Source organism: Protopterus annectens, chromosome 2.part0 (assembly GCF_019279795.1).
Source record: "Protopterus annectens isolate FY-2018-M chromosome 2.part0, PAN1.0, whole genome shotgun sequence".
NCBI classification, from domain to species: domain Eukaryota; kingdom Metazoa; phylum Chordata; order Ceratodontiformes; family Protopteridae; genus Protopterus; species Protopterus annectens.
In genome coordinates this window covers 562,290,180-562,313,878 of record NC_056728.1, presented here as the reverse complement: position 1 = coordinate 562,313,878, position 23,699 = coordinate 562,290,180, and the positions used below count along the sequence as shown (strand labels likewise).

General features: G+C 38.7%; 1 protein-coding gene across 1 annotated transcript in view; it reads left to right on the top strand.

The window, feature by feature from the left end:
• The window catches only part of PIGG (phosphatidylinositol glycan anchor biosynthesis class G), a 2,654,828-nt gene that overhangs the window by 1,164,496 nt on the left and 1,466,633 nt on the right, over positions 1-23,699 (top strand). Inside the window, exon 9 of the mRNA XM_044060932.1 lies at positions 1,404-1,867. Within this exon, the coding sequence (XP_043916867.1) occupies positions 1,404-1,867 (464 nt within the window). The remainder of the gene's footprint in view (positions 1-1,403; positions 1,868-23,699) is intronic.

Genomic DNA, 23,699 nt, shown 5'->3' with positions numbered 1-23,699 from the left:
TCAAATGTAAGTCATTATTTAGTAACTTCAACTGCAAAGATTTGTCAACAAACCACACCATTTATGAGTACCAGATCAAACAAATGAGGTAAAAATCTTGGACGTTCTTTAAAATCCAGATAGTTGAGAATTATGGAGATAAGAAACTTTTAATGGCTGCCATTATTAAATGAGTTTACTCAATCTATTTTAAAGCTATACTGCTTTCTAAATGTTTGTGTGTGAGGGAAAGAATGTGTGTAGACATTAAATACTTACCAAACGTATATCCTGGATGTAAAATACTTCCTCCTACAGCATTTACATATACTACTGCAAGTTTGAAACATTAGGCAGAGAAACTATTTTATATCAAAAATATATATATAAAAATATAGTCATAAAAAATAAATAAGTTAAACAAAGTAATTTTATAGACAGCCCATTCTCTAAGCACAGTTATGCCCTCCAGGGTGACTGTTACTATGTAAGTAGCACCGTTTTAGGAGTGCAGAGGCCCTCTGCCTGTGGCTTTGGGCCTCAGAACACCCCTTGGCATTCGTTATTAACACAGTAACATACACCCTGTTGGGCATTATTGCTTGTTTAATTAATTTATGGGATTGAAGAGAAGGGTGTTTTTTTCTAACAAAGAATTAGTGAAAAATACTACATAGTACATGTCTACATAACACTGCTTGGTAAGACATTGTATTGACACCTAGAGAATTTTGTAAACAGCTCTTAGGTCTTCTGATCTGTATAGTTTTGATTTTGAGTATACTATGTATTTTATAGTAATCATAAGCCCCATTAAGCAGAGGGAGAGTACCTGTCTCTACTTCTCAGCATGCAGTACTGTTTGGAGACCCTCACTGATTTCTGCAGCTTTAACACTGTAAACAGACTGTCCTCAGGGAAGTTTGGACTTTGAGTGACCTTTAAAAAAGGGATAACTTCTATTATACACTAACTTGCCAACTGAGTTTTGTAGTCCTATTTCTGCCGCTGACATACAGATTTGTTGGTCCTTGTTTGTTCACTTTCCTCCTTTTTGAAGATGTGAGGCATACCTTAAGGTTCTACTGATTTTGATGATGGCTGCGTTAGTCAGTGAAACTGAGAAATCTTGAGCTGTAAATGTGAAAGCAGGTGCTGTCTTAAGAAGCTGCCAGGAGTAGACTTTACAGATAAAAATAAAATTTACTGTGGGCCTCCACTCCACTAAAAAGGTGTCTTAATCAGAGGGGGTTATTTTACTCACTAAAATGTAATAAATAAGGAAGCCTGTTGTAAAGTAAAATGCCTCATACCATTGCCACAAGGAACATTTATATATTTTTGTAATGTACATTAAAAAGACAATACATTTGAGAAAATAATTGAAGTTTTTATGTGTAAATATGATGTATTCCTTTCCTCAGAGTCCTTCAGTCACAAATTCTGACTGGTCTGAACTGGACATATTGCTTTTGGTTGGAACACTTGGTCATGTGCTAAGTCTTGGTGCCAGCAGCTTCATTGAAGAAGAACATCAAACATGGTATTTCCTCTTGAACACACTTTGTCTAGCTCTGTTCCAGGATGTATGCAGAAAGTATTTCCTATTGCCAGAACATGACCTTGAACTCAGTCCATGTAGGAGGATAACTTCTGAGGATTCTACAAGCAGCCAGCAACATTCTTACAGAGGGAGAGTGCAAGTACCGCATTATGATGACGATAAAACCAAAGGAGCAACTTCCCCGGGATTTGGCGCAGACAATCTGAAGTGGTTTGCTTTGGCTACACCATGGATCACTCTAGTGTTATGTCGACTACTACGATCCTTAAATCAGACTGGAATTAAATGGGCTCACAGGCCAGATTTTGGTCACTGGCTAACAAGGTACTTTCTATTTACTTTATTCTATTGCCTGTTCTATCGTTTTTGCTCAGACAAGAGTCATATGTTATTATTTCTTCTTCATTCGTTTGAAGTTTGGTCTGTGATATACTGTTAGCTACAGCACATCTAACTTTATACCAAGGCTCCTTCCTTAAAATTATTAATAAATGTGTTGGCATGCATAGAAAGAACAAGTGTACGAGTTTATTTCACCATTAGCTGGACACTGCATTGATAGCCAGGTGTTTGTACATATTCGTGATGGGCCTTATGCTGAACTCATCAAACCAGTACTTGCACAGATTTACCAATTAAAAAAAGCTGTGAAACATAGCATTTCAAAGGCTGCTGCACCCCTGACCCCTTGATGTACGGAGAAAAGTCAGCATACTCTCCTTACTTATAAACTGCCTCACTCTTACATTAGGGAAAGGGCTTCAATCTTGACATGACATTTTCAAAAAAATGAACCTCTAATGATGAGTACCACTCCCATTTGGACACATAATCTAAAAACACTTTTGCCTGCAGTTGTTTCTGCTAAGGGAGATGTCCTATACAGCAAATTACATGAACCTTGCAATACAATATTTGATTTAGTGACATGTAGTGGGCAGTCTCCCTTGCTTGTGTGGTTTTTAGTCTCTGTCTTCCATAGACAATTCTACTTTCTGATTTTGTGTGTTTTCTTATTTTTTTGGGATCACAACTAAATTCACAGAAACCAGAGTCACATCTTACTAATACAGATTTTATTGTCTCTTTAGCCTTAGGAATACTTAATAGCAGCATATTACATAGTAGCACAAATGGCAGAGCTGCTTCGATTTTACATTTTTAAGTAAAGCAGAACAGGTGAATAATCACTATTCATTTATTATATTTAAATTTTGGCTGGAAGCATGCAGCCATAGTTCTATCTTCTACATTATTAAATATAAAGTTTTCTGTGTGACTAGTTTATTACATTTTTCATCATCATTCCGATTGTAGAACTAGAGTAAATGTGTCTGCTTTTCAGTTTCTGGGATTAGTTCCATCCTCTTATTATTACTGTGCATTTGTTGGTTAATTTTACTTGATCCCATGTTGTATATTGCTGTTGCTTTATCTGGCATGTCTGTAAATATCCATTTGGCATAAATAGCTGTGGTTCAGACTGGAATGTGGGTGAAATGTAATAGAAGAAAAAAATGGGTAAATTTTGTATACAAAGGAAAGAAAGTTATTTTGACGAACATGATACATGCCATGGTGCAGCTTGTATTTTTGCCATCTTTTTCTCAAATTATATTGCACCTAAGCACTAGTGTACCCCTACCTCATCTTGCCAGTACTTCTGTAGTCTTTAAAGGAATGGGAGTTATTACATCTTAACCCCAGTTTTTTTCCCACTGCCGATTATTTCATTTCACATCCTGTAAATATTCATTGCATTAAATACTATTCCCATATACCCATATGCTGACGTCCATCAATCGATCCATCCATCTTCTAAATTTCTTGTCTTGGAGATCGTCACAGTGGCTGAAAGCTGAGGAAGGTAGATCTGACTTTCATTTCCCTAACTGTAGTCTTTAGCTTATCCTGTGGGGTCCCCAGTCAAGCTGAGTTAAATAATGTGCCCTAGGTCTACCTGGAGACCTCATACTAGTGGGCTGTGGCTTGTACATCTGTCATGGGAGGTACCCCTGTGTCATTCTGTTTTGGTGCCTGTGCTACCTCAACTGATTTCTCTCAGCATTGAGGAGAAGAGGTTGTATTCTGGATCCTGTCAGATAAGCTCACCATGAAAAAATATTCTGCACTAGTGGTGTACAGGAATAAAGTCCTGATGTCTTCAGCTCAATTAACAGTTCAGGTGCTTTAAGGTGCTGACAGGAAAGTATGGATGTGCTCATGCAGGGAGGAGCCAGCTACATGTTGCATAGATTTTCCCAGGAGAGGTGTTGGGTTGGAAATATATAGCCTTTGGACAGACATCAGGCTCACCAAATCACCAGTGGATAGTACCTTTTGTAACTGGTTTGCAGAAGTATGCAGTGCATAGAGAAGGCATTGTGGGTTTTCTTAAATAAATTAATTAATACATTTAATAATAAGGCATTGTGGGTCTCCGCTGTAATGTGGATCACATATACCTATAGCAAGGGATGGGGTTAGGCTGTAATGTGTACCACCCCATTGCTAGAATGCCAATAAGGAAACAAAGCACAGCTCAGATGGTGTAGTAGTGCATTGCTGTGATTGTAGTGCACAGGGTTCTGGGTTCGAGACTTGGCAGGGCTGATTATTTTAAACTGTTATATTTGATTGGATAATTGGGCTGGTTTCTGTTTCTCTGCCTTTAGTAGCCAGTGTTTGAAACCAGATATGCATGTTTAGTCAAGTTGTTCAAAGCTGCAGAGAAACTGGCCTTCTGCCTACTGTGATATTGGAAAAAGATGTGTTTATTTTCAATTGTCTTCTGCACTTTTGTTTTACAACTGTTTTCCCCACCCACCTGTCCAGTTGTTGTGGTGGTCTTAAATATTGGTGGCTTTGAGTTGCCCACCTCTGGTATAAAGTTGATAATGAACACTCCCCCCAGTCACATTACATCAGCTCATTCTACTGTTTATAGTTAGAACTTAGCAAAGGCCCACCCCTTTAGCTTCTGAACCTTGAATTATCTCATTATCTTCTGTCTCTTCACTTTCTACAAAAAAATGTACCCCTTTCTACTTCATTTTGCTGTTTGCTATATTTATTACTGCTTTTTGGTAGCCTCACTAAATTGATGACAGCATTCTACTGAATCGCTCGCTGCTTTACTAGTGCTGTCTGTTACTGTTGTGGTTTGTGAGCTACTGTTTCAAAGCAATCTACTGATTAACTATATTTCATTGCTATCTACTGCAATTCATTACTATTCAACTGCATTTTACTGCATTTCATAGCTATTTAACTGTATTTTACTGCATTTCATAGCTATTTAACTGTATTTCTTTCATACTGCAAGTGCTATTTGTTTGACTATAAGTGATTAATGTGTGCTTCATTGTGAGTTTTTTCTTACTGAGTTCTTAACCCTAAAATTAAGTATCATAGTCTAAATACAGGTCTGCAGCATCCAGAGCTTCAGCTGCACGGTTTTAAATCTTTTTTGAGGTATTCCAGCTGCAAGTTAACTGTTTCTTCTGCATTTATTTTAACTGTATTTGCTTTAATAACACACTCAAGGGAGGTCACAGTGGTGCAGTGGTTAGCATTGTCGCCTCACAGCAAGAGGTTCTCCGGTTCGATCCTTGGCTGGGGTGCCTTCTGTGAGGAGTCTGCATGTCCTCCCTTTGGTCGTGTGAGTTTCCTCCGGGTGCTCCGGTTTCCTCCCACATCCCAAAGACATGCTGCAGGTGGATTGGACACACTAAATTGGCCCTAGGTGTGTGTGTGTGTGTGTGTGTGTGTGTGTGTGTGTGTGTGTGTGTGTCTGTGTGTGTGTGTTAGATTGCACTGCTTTTAAAGTATTTTTTATTACTGTTGTAACTGTTTTTTCTGCAAAAAAAAAAAAGTTCTCAGCTTGTTTCCCTCCTTTCCTGTTACTAGAATAGTCCAGAAACAGGTTTGCTGTATCCAGGACTGTTTTGTAAGTTAGAGTTCCCCAGAACTTTCTATGTTAGAAGGAAGACTTCCAGCTTATCAGTGGGAGTGGTAAGCACTAAGTAGCCTATCTACCACAAGATGAGTGGTTTCTGGCTCTGAAATTGTAGTTTATTGTCTGTTTGGGTAGTTTTTCTATCCCTTTCAACTTTCTGGTTTAAAAGCCCGTGTTTGCACAGGTTTGCTCTTGTTTAAGCTCCATGGATCTTGTTTTGGTGTCCTACAGACTACAAGATGAACAGAAAGGAGAGAGAGAGAGAGAAAGACTTTAACTGCCTCCATTTTGATTTTTTCTGATTATACTGCTTTCTGCACTTTATTTAAGTTGTTATTTTTCATTTAACTGCATTTATTTTAACTGTATTTGCTTTAATATTGCTACACACTCGTGTGTGCTAGCTTGCATTGCATTTAAAGTATTTGTATTACTGTTGTAACTATTTTTCGGCAAAAAAAAAAAAAAAAAAAGGTTCTCAGCTTGTTTCCCACCTTTCCTGTTACTAGAGTAATAATGACAATCCCTCCTGGCATGCCTAAAAATCAGTTTCCTGTGCTTTCTCCTATTAACCTGGTGAACATGGGTATTCTGAGGCAGTGTAGCAACTGCCTCATGTACACAGACACCCCTCTCCTCTTACCACCCAACACTCAGACTTGTGAGAGATGCGCCTATATCTCCAAATTGGAAGCCAAGGACTCTCCAGCCAAGACCAGAATAGCTGGTGAAGAGGAGAAGGTCAACACCTGCACCACACCACATGGAACACATAGCCCTCCAGAACACCCACCATCACAGCCCTCACATAAAAACACAAACCAAACACCCATCTCCGCAGAGGCTCTCAATAGAAATCTACCCAAACAGCAGAGACCTCCAAGGCAGAAACGCACTCGACCACCACAACACAGCACAAACCACAAGACACATAGCTCACCTACACAGTGTGTCCCTCAACCTAAGCCAAAACAGCTTGCCCAATACAATAATCATAGGTGACTCAATAGTGAGGCACAGTGATGTCCCACTCACTAGGTTGAATAAGGAGAAGGTAACAGACAGCTGTCTATCAGGTGCCAGAATCCAACACACAACACACACACTCAGGTCACTCCACAACAAGTACAAGTATGACTCTGTCATTGTCCATGTGGGTTTGAACGACCTGAGACACACCTCCCTGGACTACATGAAAAGAGACATGGTGGAGCTCTCAGATTGTGTGGCCCAGGCATGTATGACCCTAGCCCTGAACAGCATCCTACTGTCACCCAGAATGATACCACAGTACAAACAGAACATGATTGACTTCAACAATTGGCTAAGTTTCTGGTGTCATTCTAAGGGGATTCAGTATCTGTCTGCTTGGTATGACATGATTGACAGACCTCGGTGCTTTGCCAGAGATGGCCTGCATCTGTCACCTCTGGGTTTCTGGGTTCTGGCTAAGGCTGTTGCCACCCCTATAGTGCCTTTTTTAGCCGGTGTTCCAAAGACCAAATTACCACTGTAACAGCAATAAATAAATGGAAACTGAGGATTGTGCTGCTCAGTGCTAGAAGTATAAATCTCAAGATGCACTCGCTCGAAGCACTCCTCAAAATGAAGACCATCGACATTTGTGCTGTAATGGAGACCTGGTGTAAAGCAGCAGAAAGCAACCCTACTCTACCAGAGTATAACTCATTCTACACTTTTCGGCCCCAGAACATGGATCAAAGCTCCAAAGGCGGTGGTGCCTCCATATTCATAAAGGATATGCACACCTCCAGACTAGTAGCCCATCATGAAGCATCTGAAATACTCCAGGTACAACTAACATTAGGTAAGATGGTGATTCACGTTGTATCCTGCTGTAGGTCCCCAACCATGTCCCAAGACTCTCACTCCACATTCTTAAGCACCCTGGAAACTATTAAGATCCAACCCAACACTCTCACACTAGGTGACTTCAGCTACCCCTTCATCAACTGGGAAAACTACTCATGCACCAATGCACTGGCCGAACGCTTTCTGGAATTCATTAATTCCAAAGCCCTGGACCAGCTCATTCTTACCCCCACTAGAGGAAGTAACGTCCTTGTCTTGGTTATTACTAACATGGGCAACCATTACTCTACACCAATAGTCAATTCCTCGTTGGTTAGATCCAACCACAAACTAATCACCGTGGAAATCCACATCTCACCCACACCCTCCACAAAGGTATCCACTGTGAAACTTCTCCATTGCTGACTTTGGACTCCTAAAAACAGAGGTGGTTAACTTCACGGCACCCATGCCAATGGAAAATAGATGTATGACTGCATGACTGCCCAATCGTACAGCAATGCACTGTATGAACACATACATAAATGCATGGGACTAGCCATACCCAACAGAACCAAGGCGCTCTCCTCCAAAAAAAGGAATGCAATCTAGTGGTCCCGTGCCATTAATAAACTCTACAACAGAAGGAAGAAACTGTTGCAGAAAAAGGTGAAGTCCCAAGACTGGAAAAATTCCTTTATTAGCCTCAACAAAAAGTTAAGATCCCCCATCAAAACCTCCAAAGCCAGCTATGAAGGCAGAATTGCAGCAGACACTAAAATAAACCACAAAGCCTTCTATAGTTATATCAAGAATCTCCACAACAATACCCATATTTGCTCTGAGTTACAGCACAATGGTACCACTTATACTGAGCCAACAGATATTGCCAACATACTGGCTGACAGATTCAGTGCCAACTTTACCCCCCCCCCCCCCAGGACCAATCTCAATACTGGAAGAATGCCAGGCACCTAGCATTACTGCAGCACAGGTTAAAGCTGCATTGTCCAAGGCCAAGAATACAGCTTCCATGGGACCTGACATCCCTGGCTGCGTTCTACATAAATTAGAAAGTGAACTGGCACCACATCTGTGTGCCCTGTTCACTCACAGCCTCACCTGAGGCTTTGTCCCTACCAAATGGTGCACTGCTACACTCATCTGTCTCCATAAAGGAGGAGCGACTACAGACCCTGGAAATTATCACCCCATTAACCTGATGAGTCTGATATGTAAGGCTATGGAGTGCATCATCATGGAACTAATTAACAAGGATACTGGGAATCTCCAAACTCTAGATCCCACGCAATTTGGTTTTGTGAAAGGTAGATCATGCCTGCTCAACCTGGTTGACTTCTTTGAGTCAGTCACCAGAGCTGTGGAGGAAGGTAAGGGAGTTCAGACAGCCTACCTCGATCTACCCAAGGCCTTTGATGCCATTCCTCACTCAGGAATTATTGGCAAACTCACCAAACTAGGCATCAACCCCTATATCATTAGGTGGGTTGCAAACTGGCTCACAGATAGAACCCACAGTGTGAAAGTAGTGGACTCCAAGTCAGACTGCCGACCAGTCACAAGTGGAGTTCCGCAGGGATCGGTCCTGGGTCCTCTCCTGTTTGGCATCTACTTCTCAGATACCCAGGCCAACATGGAGGGACTCTGGCTGACCAAGTTCACAGATGACTGCAAGCTGGGAGCCATTATTAACTCCCCAAGTGATGCAGACATCCTACAGAAAGGCCTCACTGAGACCAATGACTGGTGTCGAAACCATGGCCTTAAGCTTAATGCCATAAAATACGTTGTTGTCCCGTTTGGGAAAAACTCAGTTCCTACTAATTACCACATCGATGGGAGCCCACTGAAGGCTTTATAAGAGATTTGGGGACACAGATTGACAGCAGCCTCTCCTTCGACCACCACATTGCCTGTGTGGTCAGAAAGTCCTTCTATGTGGCACATCTCATTACCAAGGGTTTTGCATCCAGGAAGAAAGAGGTCATCATTCCTCTCTACTCTTCCCTCATTAGACCAGTCATAGAGTATAATGCCCCATTCGGCATGTACCTCACTAGACACCTGCAACAGCTGGAGAGGCCACAAAAGTACCTCACGGAGAGGATCTTAGGCCTTAAATACATGTCCTACACAGGTAGACTCAAAAAAACTCCAGCTATTCTCAATCTCATAGTGTCTACTAAGAGGCGATCTCTACTTGACTTACAAAGCCATGTCTCACCCAGCTCTGTTAAAAATGCTCAACCTCATTACCCCAATCAACAGAACATGCTGGAGGGAAAGGGTCATAACCCAGAGACTGCCCATGCTCTGGAATAGACTTCCCATACATGTCAAGCAGAGCATCTCACTGGCCCTCTTCAAGAGAAATCTTGATGAGTGGATGGGAAATAGAAAGTTCACCCCGGAGATCACTCCAGTGGCTCTACTTGATAGAGGCACTGGGAATTAACGTCAGACAGCACAATGCCAGGGCGCTTCTATGGGCTAGGCTTGTAAAGGCTTGAGGGCTATTAGCCTTGTACACACCTACGAACATACGTCTCCATGAATGACAGCCCCTCCCCATCCCAGATAGCTCTTACGGTAAAACTTGTTCCATTTACACAGGAATGTCACATGGTGACATGTCTGATTGAGGGGAAGCCTGATCTGCAGATGTAGGGGTGGGGCAAAGACTCTTCACAGTTATTTCTTAGTCTGTAGGTATGTCTTGGTGTAAGGACATTTTACTGGACTGTAAATTAACCTCAGAGAAAGAGACTGATTTAATATGTAATATGATGAAAGCATTTCTTTTTAACAACTTTTTTTCTGTTTGAAGGGGAGTTTTTAAAATAGAAATCTAGTGTAGCAATGGGGGCAGCCTGTGCATCCATTTTTGCTAACCTGATTCTTTGCAAATAGGAAAGTGACTTTTTTAATGAAGTGCAACTTTTGTAACAGCACTGTTCTGTACCTTAGATGTTTGGGTGATATATATATATTTTTATTTGGAATGGTGAAACCAAAACACTTTCTTACTTTTTAGAGCCTAGTATTCCAGCACCAGCTTCTTATAAGTTATATATGAACTCTCCATGTCTGATACCATTTTTCTTGGTGTCAGTATATATAAAGATCCAAAAAAGAACCACAAACGTAGAGTTCGTACTAAGTGTTAAATTTACTCTGTGTCTGACTGGCATAAATCAGGAGTTTAACATAATATAGATATTGCGAGTCACATAATGTTATATAGTGACAAGGCTAAATGCGTACTTGGCAAATCATAGATGCTATATACATTCCTATAGAGAAGCCTTGCAGTTACTAAACACAAGAAAGTTTACTTTGAACTGGGTGAGGCTTTGATTGCCTAATTGAATGCACTTAATGAACCTGCTAATGATGTGATTAGAGAATACAACCAGTGATATAAAAACCATTGTATTATACTTGTTATTTGATCTGAAGAAGCTTGCAGTTGCAAGTGAAAGCGCTTATCTCGATTTTTTACCTTGGAATAAAGAGTTTTTTATCAGAAGAAGGTGTTTTCGTGGTGTATCCTGAATAGTTAATTTTTGCTGATTTGGAGACACGTTTGCTACAGGATACTTTAGGAACTTGTGCGGCAATTGCGTTTTCTTTTTTGGATTTACAGTTTTTGTTGCGGCCGATTCCACGCTATGGAGAACACCAACATTGAATTAGATTACAACCCGACCCAGAGAATGGGTCCTTTAAGCATTGAAGCTTTCCTGCCGATTCAAGGTAATCCGTTATTAAATCTAGATTTTCCCGAAGTGACAGTCGATACTTTTAATATGAATGAATCTGAAAATAACATGACTGATTTCTATCTGTTACTAAGAGATCTTGAGAATAATTTGTATAAATACCAGAGAATGTCGTGGCAGAGAAAACATTTATTGGCATGCCTCAAATTCAAGGTTGTCCCGAGAGGCATGCGAATTCTGTGCATGCCGACATATGGACAGAAATATCCTGACCTTCTTAAAAGGTGGCAAAATCTAAACCTTGAACTGAGTAATAAATATATACAATTATTACTCGACTACTTTGAACCTATGGAAAATGAATTACAGAAGGAAATTGATGCAGCATATAAAGTTATAATAGAAAGATTTAACACCGAGGTATGCAACAGAAAACTAAATGATATTTCAATGCAGATTAAACTATACGGTGAGAAGTTAAGAAGCACTAAACAAAAGAAATTGACTAGAGACGTGCAAGACTTTAAAACAGGCAATGTGTTTGTTTGGCAGAGAAACAATACAAACAACGAGAGCCAGATTCCATCTATGCATCACCAACAGAAGAGGCAATCAGAACTAAGAGGTACAGCAGATTCAAATTTGGCAAAAGATAGGAACACGGAACACCAGTTAGCGTCCACGAGAGAGAGAAGAAACACATCTACGGTCAACATAGATGAATCAACTCCACCACCGAACCAGCTAGCCCTCCAACCCATAGATGACTCCACACGAACGGGGACTATCAGGAAACACACAGCAACATTCAGCAGGAATCCTGACAACCCTTTTCCGATCAGGTCATTTTCGAACACCAGGGGGAGATCCGCAAGTCGTGGACCCAGGAAAAGGAAAAACTCAACAACCAGGTACGAGACAAATTCCAAAAGGGGCTGGAATTGACTTTGGTTTTTAATTGTTCTCAATTTGACCTGTCTCCCTCTGCTGTATCTCTACTCAACAGAGGGCTCAACTTTGTACCCTCACAATACAGCAGACTTTCGGAGACTCTCCTAGATCTAAGGCTATTCGCAAGAAGAGCCGCGTTAAGATTACTCTTCAAAACACTGTGAACTCACAGGATACTACCAACAATGCTTTCAGAAGCAGAAGTACTTTTTCACCCACATTACCCTCAGACATAGAGTGCTTCGTAAAAACTTGTGAAAAGGACTTTTACACTCTGTATGCTGATAAACATGTTAAAATAGATTTTTTAATTTAGATAAAGTAGAATACGATTCTTTGAATAACTTGAAATTAAACAGAGAGATAGTGATCACCAACGCTGATAAGGGGGGGGGAGTAGTGGTGTTGGACAGACATGAGTATGTAACTAATATAGAGAACACCTTACAACAGAACAAGACATATCAAGAATTGCAACTTGAGGGGGTTAAGAGAATTATTAACAAAGTCGGCACTGAGCTATATGACATTTTAATGTGCAGACAAGTGAGCCAAGAGATGTTTGATTTTTTACATATTAATGAACCATTGATACCAACACTGAAAGGTCTGCCCAAGATACATAAACAAATAGAACCATTACCCATGAGACCTATTGTCTCGGGCAGACAATGGGCCACCTATAATATTTCCATATTCATAGAAAAGATGTTGAGGCCATTAGTGGATGACACACAACATATTTTAAAAGACACTCAACATTTGTTGAGAGATCTAGAATCCTATGATGATATAGAAAAGAGGAATGCAAAATTATTACTAGTCACCTTAGATGTTCGTGACCTGTTTACCTGTATCCCGAATGACTACGGAACACAGGCAATAAGAGAATTGCTGGTAAAAAGTAGTAAATATACAAGGAATAGACAAATATTAATATGTCAGCTACTTGAATTGGTATTAGAATGCAATGTATTTATATTTCACAAGAGATACTACCTACAAACATGGGGTGTCGCCATGGGCACCCCATGTGCCAATTCGTACGCAAATTTGGTACTGAAATATTGGGAACAGGAACACATCTTTAATAGTAGATGGATGGCATATATACGGACATATAAAAGATTTGTAGATGATGTGTTTTTGGCCTGGGATGGTACAATTGAAGAACTGAATAGGTTCGTTAAATACCTAGAAGGAACCACCACATTTTTGAAATTTACCTATGAACACTCCTACAGGGAAGTTAATTTTTTGGATTTAACTTTATACTATGACATCAATGAGAGATTGTCCCACAGATTATTCAGGAAAGCTTGCTGGAGGAACACTCTTTTGGAATATAACAGCATGCATCCGAGATACATGTTTGCAGGCATAGTGAAAGGACAATTTTCGAGGCTAACCAGGCTCTGCAAGGATACAGAAACACTGTTAACAGAAGCTAACAACATGGAGAAATTATTTATAGAGAGAGGGTACAAAAGTAAGCTAGTGAGAGATATTAAGAACTGTGTTATACCAATAGTTAATGAACACACCACTGTAAGAACAAGTAGCATTAGAGAAAAGGGATACAATGATCGACAATGTTCCAGTTTTTACAAGCAGAAGAACACAGTGAACTTCATTTTAAAATATACAAATGATATACATGAAATCAAGAATATCATTTATAAACATTGGAATATTTTAGGGATCACAGAAGAAACGAGGAAAGTAGTAGGTGATAGACCGAGTTTTGTATTCAGGACATGTGATAATTTAAAAACTATATTTTCATACAACTCAAATGAAATTACATGTACCCAAAACAGAGCAGTTAACCCAATAGGAACCTTTCCATGCAAGAAATGTAGCACGTGTCAGCATATAAACTCTGAACAAGAGTTTAAACATCCAAGTGGACACTTTCATTTTAAACCTAAAAACAACTACAACTGTGATTCTATGAATTTAGTCTATATGGCCAACTGTGATACATGCCCAGCTTTCTATGTTGGCCCCACGAAGAGGAAATTAAGAGAGCGCATATACAATCATGTATATGACATACGCAAAAGAAATGAATTGAACGCTCTAGCAAAGCACACTGTTCTATATCCTGCACATACATTCAGATTTAGGGTTCTACAAACCATTAATTGCAGTCCGAGACTGGGGGACAATGAGAGAGCTCTAGCGAAACTAGAAATGGAATGGATTTTTAGAACTGGAGCACATAGAACACCAGGCATCAATAACTATGTATCAGTGAAACCATTTCTTGAATAAACAGTAGTAATTGAGTCAGACAGTAAGGGGTAGTTCTCTTTTATATTTTTATATTTTTATTTTTATTTTTTACTTTTTATTTATTTATTTTATGATTGTTCAAGGCATAATTTTGTCATATTGCTAGCTTCATAATATTAGTCAGTTCATTTAGGCACCACTCTAATCAGAGGTACCACCCTCTTTGCTTTATCATTTTTTTATGTTGATGATACATTACATAGTGGAATATGGTCCCTTATAAACAACTATATGTAGGTCAGCAAGTTTTTGTGGTTATTTTAAACCAGTAAATATATAAGACATCGAAAGAAGGGGCAGTTTAATGGTCAAATGAATTGTCAATGTTTTGATAAATTTATCATCTGACCAAATAAATAAAAATAAAAACACAAATAAAAATAAACTAAAGTAATATACGATAGATTTATCTGATAATTCATAGCCCATAGCAGCATAATCTACGAGACTAAATAAATTATTCTCGTTGAGAGGTTTGAGACTGATCAAAGTATTCTCTACGATCAGTGCATCACTGCAGGCATAATGAATGACGCATGGGGAGTTTTTGTTATTTACAGCAGAGGTGTCGCTCACTTGAACGCTGTATATGAGATCCACTTGGAGTCATGCAGGTTCTTGATTTCTATAACGCTCGACAATTTACTCTACTAAAGTAGGGCATATGTAGATAGATGTTTGATACCAAAAGATGAAGTCAAAGTACAGCATGATAATGTGATTATTATTATATCAATTTTTCACAAATAGATGTTGATCAGACGTGAGCACTATAAACCTGTAGTAATGTCCACTCAACATCAATGTCTTGATCCACTAAGTTCTGTTCACCATTGACATACACATTCTTTATTTCTATTTTTTCATGAATGACTGACAAGAAAAGGAGTTGTAATGCATTCTAAACTATTAGATATAGGTTACAATACTCATTAAGCCACATTATTAAGTTATACTTGATATTTTGATATTTTGTTATTCATATTTGAGATTTATTTTTACATATATATATGATAGCTTCACACATAATTTATACATCTCTTGTCAATTAATTCACATGAGATAATATTTATTAATAGAGATGACAATATTTCTACAAGGTATTTATATATTTATTTATTTATTTATTTATTTATGCAATTAATTGATTGGTTATTTACAATATTTACAATATTTATCCAGTTATATTACTCAGTTATATTTGATATTTTGGTGCTTAAATTTGACATTCATATATATACACACAGATACACAACGATGCATATTGACTTAGTAACAGTCTTTGAATAACAATGTTATCATTTGACAAAATGCTCCAGGAGTTATATACAATACTGTAATCTGTTCAGCGATATCCTGGTCTTGTTTTGTTATGTTTTATTACATACATACCCTAAATATGAAAATAAGATGAAAATGTTTTGAATGAACAGAAGCATATAACTTTATGAATTTTAATATCTTACAAATGAAATTTGAAGCGACGTGCTGCTTTGTGCTCATGAATGACTCTAATTTTAAATACCCACCTAACAAAACGGACTAGTATTTATATTCATGTAATGTTTTGTATTTCACTCAATGACAGTCTGGTTTTAGTTATACTCTGTCACAGTAAATGTTTTAATATGGAAATATTTTAAAAATGTTCCGAATGAATAGTCGCATATAAATACATGAATTTTAATATATTACAAACAAAAAATCGAAGTGACATGCTGTTCTGTTGGCATGAGTGATTTTAGAGCTGGATTGGAAATTTGGTATGTTTTATTTTACTCTATTTCATTTTCATGTTGAGTTCATTTGTTTTACTCAGATTGAATGTTTGAGCACATGAACAGAGTGTTTGTTTTTAACAACTGAGATGCACTTAAGCAATGGAACTGGAGAGTTGTTTTATAGTTAGTCACAAACCACAAACGTAGAGTTCGTACTAAGTGTTAAATTTACTCTGTGTCTGACTGGCATAAATCAGGAGTTTAACATAATATAGATATTGCGAGTCACATAATGTTATATAGTGACAAGGCTAAATGCGTACTTGGCAAATCATAGATGCTATATACATTCCTATAGAGAAGCCTTGCAGTTACTAAACACAAGAAAGTTTACTTTGAACTGGGTGAGGCTTTGATTGCCTAATTGAATGCACTTAATGAACCTGCTAATGATGTGATTAGAGAATACAACCAGTGATATAAAAACCATTGTATTATACTTGTTATTTGATCTGAAGAAGCTTGCAGTTGCAAGTGAAAGCGCTTATCTCGATTTTTTACCTTGGAATAAAGAGTTTTTTATCAGAAGAAGGTGTTTTCGTGGTGTATCCTGAATAGTTAATTTTTGCTGCTATATATAAAGATCCTAATGCTAATTGTTTTTATTCAGGCATTTTCAGGAAGCTCACATTTTGTAATTCGTACCTCCATTTTCTTCCAATCAGCCGTATTGCATGATGTGCAATGTTATCATAGGGCAGTTTGTGAGTTTATACATATTGGTGTGTGTTGAAACTTTTTTATTAAAGAAACAGAAAAACTAAAGTTGATGTTTCTGGATAGATGCTGGCAGTGTCCAGCAGCTTTGGTTGGTAATGTAATAACTGAGGTTAACAGTAAAAGACATGATAGTTTTGCACCAGTTAAAAAACGTTGGTGAGTGTTACTAAGACATCAGATTACTGAGTTACTAAGACATAAGATTTCCAAAAGGAAATGTTTTTAATTTTTTAATTGACATGACTGACATACAGAACATTTTTTGTAAATGTTGAGATATTTTCAAGTATTTTGAAGGACTGACTGTATTAGGTGAGGCACACAAATTTACATGCAAGGGGAGTTTTAATATTAAACAAAGACTAGAGAGAAGAATTTCAAACCATGTCAGATACCACCCTCTGGGCATGCAATGCTATGGGTCATGCAAGCAGTGTAAGTTTATTAAAGTTAATAAATACATTGTGTCAGGTAATCAGAATGATGTTTTTTACTGAGGAAGGCCTTTCAGTTGTAGTACTTCAGAAATTACTTACACAGTCACATGTTATTTCTCTACTTTTCCATGCTTTATATAGGTGAAATGGGTAATAAGTTGAAGTTTCACATATATCAGCATACTTATGCTATGAAGATGTGACTAATTCACTAGCAAAGCACAGTATTATATGTAACGTTTCAACTTATTTGTTTTTGCTTTTTTTTCTGGGAAAAGCTTGAGCAATGGGAAGGAGAGGGGAGATAATTGGGACACCTTGTTATTAAGTCAAGATTTATATTGGCAATTTTTAAATGCTGATAAATAGCAAGAAACAGTAATTGTGTTTCTTTTTACTCTGTTGTGTGATATGAACATTTTTGGCAGCGTTATGTTCTTAACTCCTTTTTGTGGTTCATAGAGGTCTTCATTCTGTTTGTTATTTTGTCATGAGAATTAAAATATGTATATTTATATCAGTCAAACACTTATTTATTCTGAAATTTAAGTTTCATTACAGGTGATTGTGCTTAATATGTTATTGAATTAAATTTTCTGCTGACATCAACTAAGTTTTTTTCTGGTTAATGGGTTTCTGTACTTTGTTTCAAGCTGTGGTACTCCTTTTGAGCTTTTTATATTTTAAGTTTTACTGTACTCAGACCTCTAGAGTTTTGCTTAGTACAGGGCATCCTTTGGTGCTCATGAGGGGATCATGCTTGAAGTGAGGCAGTGACTTTTGTAAGATCCCACTCACTTTTTCCATTAAGAATTACAACAGACTTTGTTCCTTGCACACACAAACTCTCTGATGCCATTGCATAGCAGATTACATTCCAAACTTGAGAGTTCTCTGCTAATTTGTTCTGCTCATTTGCCACAGCCTGTACTAGTTAGATCAGGCAAGAATTGTGTTCCTAGATTGCTTAGGGTACCTGAATTCTTGCCCCCATTGTCTTTACTTTTGAGAATTACTGCAAAAGTTTGCTAGAGAGAGAGCAATCTAGCATAGCTGTGTGACAGCAGGCATCTGAGATGTAAGAGGCAGTAGTCTCCCAGCTTTGACTTGTCTTCCATCTGGTCACTTCTTTTAACCTGTAGCCTTCCTGCCCACTTAACGACAAGATGTCCTTCATTAATCACTGTTGCAGTAGTCCTTAAAAAATTGACTGTCTCAGTACATGTGGCATATCCTTTTTTTTTCTTGACACTCAGGACTTCAGATTACCTATCCTTTATTTATAATTACCAATACAACTTTATTTCCTAGACTATTGAAAGACTTTATCATGCAAGAAAGTCTGTCTAATCAGGCAATGGATAAGCTTGTGCAAATGGATTAATAAGTCTGTTTTCATTTAGCTTAGTGGTACTTTGATGCTGATAATTTATTTTTCACATCTGCAAATATTCCTGGCCAACCGATCTTGCTTTCATGTGAAGCAAAGCAGCAGAAGATATGCCCTTTATATAGTGAGTTATTTTTGATTCTCCAGAAGAGTGGACAAACTATTGGTTGCAGAGAATGAATTATATGGTTTACCTTCATATGGTTGTAGCGCATATCTCCAATGGCAGATGTGTGAAAGTACGAGTGCCAAAGTTCGTAATGATGAACAATGCATTGCCAAAATCACAATTGAGCGAATGCCAGTGTGCATTCGCTCATGTGAATTCAGCATTGAGTGCAGATCGCACTATAGTGGGGATCAGAACATGTAGCCCTTCCCTCACTGTAGTGCGATCTCAGAGTTAGTATAGTAAATTAGCAGGAGGTGTGGGGGGGCGCAGTGGGGCTTGCCCCCCTACCTAATGGTATTTGTAGGCATCCGGAAATGTTGGGTGTTTTGAAAATATTCGACATTCCTGGAATGTCAAATTTGTTTATCAGCACTTTCGCTGTTTTAAGCATTCGAAAGTGCAGTTTCCGACCTTTTGAGTCGGATATTTGACTGGTCACATGTTTTACTTGCAACCTTGTAAAGGTAAACAAATTATACTTATGTGATATGTTTTCTATTGTTATTTTATAGTAAATTATCTATAAACTGTGCTGCTCTTTCTGCTATAAGGATTTGGAAGGGCAGAGTGCTCTTTGCCCTTCTAATTTGAGGCCTTCCTGCCAACTTTCCAAAATGACTTCCTTAGAATCCCTGACCATGTCAGCAGTCTTAACTTTCTGAGATGTGTGTTTTATACACAAGGTTTGTAGGGTGGGCATCATGGTCTTGACTGACTTTCCAGCCTGTGCAAATGTGTTTTAGATTCCTAGATATTGCAAGGCCAGGACATTTCCTAAAACTTGAAGGCTTTCAACTCCTTGTTAGCGCTTTTGAAGAGAACCAGACAGTCAGCTTAGCCCTTTCAAATCAGCCAGCTTGAGTCATGTTGGAAGGAGCAGTAAAACTGGAATCTTTTCTTTTCTATTTTTAGGTCCCAGATATTTTCAGTTTTGTGACTTGACACTTTGCTCAACAAACATGTCAGGTATGTTAACTTTCAGATGATGAAATGTTAGGCAGTGCAGCTCTTTGTGCTCCAGCTATAATCAGTTGTATTTAGTAGACAGTGTAGATGCAGGTAGTTCTGGAGTTTATCTACCTGTGATTGGTTGTATTTTGCAGACGCTGCATATGTTTTTCTCATCTAAAAGTTCTGAGAAGTCATTATGATTTTCTTAATTTTGTTAAATCACAAGCATTTTGATTTCCTTCATACTCTTGTCTTCATTGAGAGTCTTTACAGAGCACCTTCTGGTGATGGTAGCTCCCATTTTAAAACCAAAGATTGTTCCCTTATTTGGATACCATGATGTTGACCATATTTCAGATTAAGGAAGAATGCAGAATTAAAGTTGCATTTTTACCACCTCCTGGAATTGACCCCCCCCCCCATTCTACCTCAGCATGAGAGTGTTACTTGCCATGAACTAAAAGTATTAATGAGTTGCTTGTTATTTTTCTGGATAGAAAGAGTAATATAGAAAGAACAACTTGTGATCTAAAAATATGCACTCATCAACATAATTTACATTTTATTTTTAAACGCATGCGTTATAATGTTTGTACCAAAAAGACTTGTAAAAACAATGACAAAGCAAAACAATTACTTTTAAGTATGTTTAAATGCATCATTTAATGTTTTTGAAAAAGCTTGCAAAAGAGTATTAAAAAATTATTACAGGCACCAAAAAGATTTTTTAATAATCTGACATTATGAATCACAATCTTTTAATGTATTGAGTTATTATGTCACTACTAGATTATGAACGTGGACAAAGGGGTCAGGAATTGTTAGAGATAGAAGTACATATGATGAAAACATTTTAAATAATGAGAGTGAGTACAGAATAGCCATTTTTGAAAGAAATTATCGTATCGTATCAAAGTAATGATTTAATTTTACTAGACTTGCTACATGAAGGCTGTATTTATCAGGCAATGATCTTTTTTAAAAGTGAACAGACTGACATAGTCATGCCTTGGACTCTCCTTTCTACCAGTTTGTTTCTGACCCAGGATCAAAAACTGAAATTGCAGGCACTTTTTTCATACTAATTTAAAATAAATAGTTAAAGAAGTAAAATATTTTTTTAAGAGAAGTTGGATATTTTTAGAAGCTCTAATGTCTGTTTCATGGAAGGACAAAGTACAGATTTGTACCGACCATAAATGTAGATGTTCGAGTGTATTCACTGCTGCAGTCATTACACTTGGGTTATCCTGCCGTCAGGCTGTCCCGCAGTCGGCCAGAGTTCCAAAGTCTTGGTCCGGCGTCGGTTACTGTTGCTTCTTCCCTGACGTCAGTGCGCCAGGGGTATGTAAGATGCAGCCGACGCCATTTTCTTCAGTTTTTCTTGCCCCAGATGTCAGGTGCCCCCAAATAGGTAGGCAATACATATTGCTAATAAAACATACATAAAAAGTAAAACAAAAACCTTCAGTTACCAGCAAATACACCACATAGGTAGTATAGGGTAGAAAGGTATAGATAAGTCCCAGCTAAGAAAGAGGGGATGGAGGGAGGGTAACCTGGACTGCAGCAGTGAATACACTCGAACATCTACATTTATGGTAGGTACAAAACTGTACTATGTTCATCGTGTTTCACTGCTGCAGTCATTGCACTTGGGTTGAATCCCAAAGCTGAGGTAGGGTGGCTGGTTCTATAGAGGATTTGGGGTGGCTATGAGGCCCTGCAGCACTGCAGTGGCAAAGCCAGCTCTGGATTTAGAATAAAGAGGCAAGTGATAATGTTTGGTAAAGGTGTGCACTGAACTCCAAGTTGCAGCTTCCAGGATATCTTTGGTAGGTACTCCTCTAAGGTAGGCAGTTGAAGTGGCTGTTGCCCTGGTGGAATGTGGCCTAATGTTGCTAGGTACAGTTTTCCCATGCTGTGTGTAGCAGAAACGGATACAGTGTCCTATCCACTTTGAAATGGTCTGCTTTGAAATAGCCTTTCCCTGTGATCCTGCAGCATATGCTACAAACAATTTCTCAGTTTTCCTGATAGCTTTTATTTTGTCCAAGTAGAAACGTAGCTGTCTGTTTATGTCCAATGAATGCAGAAGTCTCTCCCCTTTATTCTGGGGATTTGGATAAAAAGTTGGCAAGTGAATAGTTTGGTTAAGAGCCACACTGGACACCACCTTTGGCATAAATGTAGGGTTTGTTCTTAGAGAAACCCTGTCTTGGTGAAAAATGATGAAAGGTTCCACTGCCATTAGTGCCTGTAACTCTGAGACTCTTTGTGCTGATGTTATTGCCAGAAGCAGAGCAGTTTTCCATGACACATATTTTAATTCTGCTGAATTGACTGGCTCAAAAGGAGGTAAAGTTAGTTTTTCCAAGACAAAATTGAGGTCCCAAGTTGGTGTTGGTGCTCTCCGGGCGGTCTTATGTTTTTAGCCCCTCTGAGGTACTGTTTTAGCAATGGATGAGAGAAAATAGGAGGATCTGTGTTGTAATGAGCCGAGATGGCAGAGGCGTGGATTTTAATGGATGAAAAGGATAGGCCTTTGTCCAGCATCTCAGTTAAGTATTGCAATATCTGAGGAATATTTGGGACAAGAGGGTCAAAGCTTTGAGCCTGGTTCCAGGCACAGAATCTCTTCCACTTTTCTGAATAAGATTTCCTGGTGCTAGGCCTCCTGGCCTCCAAAATGACATCCATAACAGCTTTAGAGAAAGGTGTTGTCTGCTTGACTAAGGAATCTGCCACGCAGCCAGGTTTAAGGTTTTGAGCTGGCTGTGCAGCATCTGATTGTTTTGTTGAGTCAGAAGATGCGGAGTTTGAGGTAAAATCCATGGTGGGCCTTGAGCTAAGTTCTTTAAGATTGGGTACCAGTGCTGGCGTGGCGAGTCTGGGGCAATCAGGATCATCTGTGGTTTTTCTTGTCTGGCTTTTAGGAGTACCTTTGAAAGGAGAGGCAGTGGTGGGAAGGCATAAACTTTTAGGCTTTTCCAGCTGAACGAGAGAGCATCCACTTTCCATGCTTGTGTGTGATAAGTGCTTGTGCAGAATTTCTGTAGTTGGCAATTCATTGGGGAGGCAAAAAGATCTATGTCTGGGCACCCCCATTTTTGCGTTATCATGCTGAATACTTGTGGATTTAATTTCCACTCGTGAGGATCCATGTTTCTGCTTAAGTCGTCTGCCAGAGTATTTTTCTTTCCTGGCAGGAATTGTGTTTGCAGATGAACTTGATAGGTTAGAGCTGTGTTCCACAAGGTCATGGCTTGTCTGCATAGGGGATAAGAATGAGTGCCCCCTTGCCTGTTTATGTACCACATAACTGTGGTGTTGTCTGTCTTTAATAATAGTTGTCCTGGATGCAGAAGGTCCTTGAAGGCTGTTATGGCATTTTGTACAGCTAACATCTCTTTTTGATTGATGTGAAGATGCATTTGGTCTGCGGCCCACTTGCCCTGAATACATTTTCCTACCATGTGTGCTCCCCAGGCGTAATCCGAAGCATCTGTTGTTAGTGTCTGCCTGGCTGTGGGTAGAGTGAAAGGCTGTCCCTTGTTGAGGTGACATGCCTGTGCCCACCATCGAAACTCCTGTTGTAGGCAGGGAATTAGTGGTATTACTGCTTCCAAACTGTGACAGTGTTGAGTCCAAACACTTTTTAGGTACCATTGTAATTTCCTCATATGCAGTCTGTCATATGGTATTAGTAGTATTCAGGATGCCATGAATCCCAAGGCCTGCAGAATTTTTCTTGCAGGGAGTTGGGTTTTTGTTGCCATCAATTGAAAGTACTGAGTCAGTTGTCCTTGCTTGTCTGGCGTGAGATAAGCCATCTGGGCCGCTGTATTTAAGCTGGCACCCAGGAATATTATCTCTTGTGAGGGTACTAGTTTTGACTTCTTTTCGTTTACTGTGTACCCCGGGCAAATTAGCAACCTTTTTA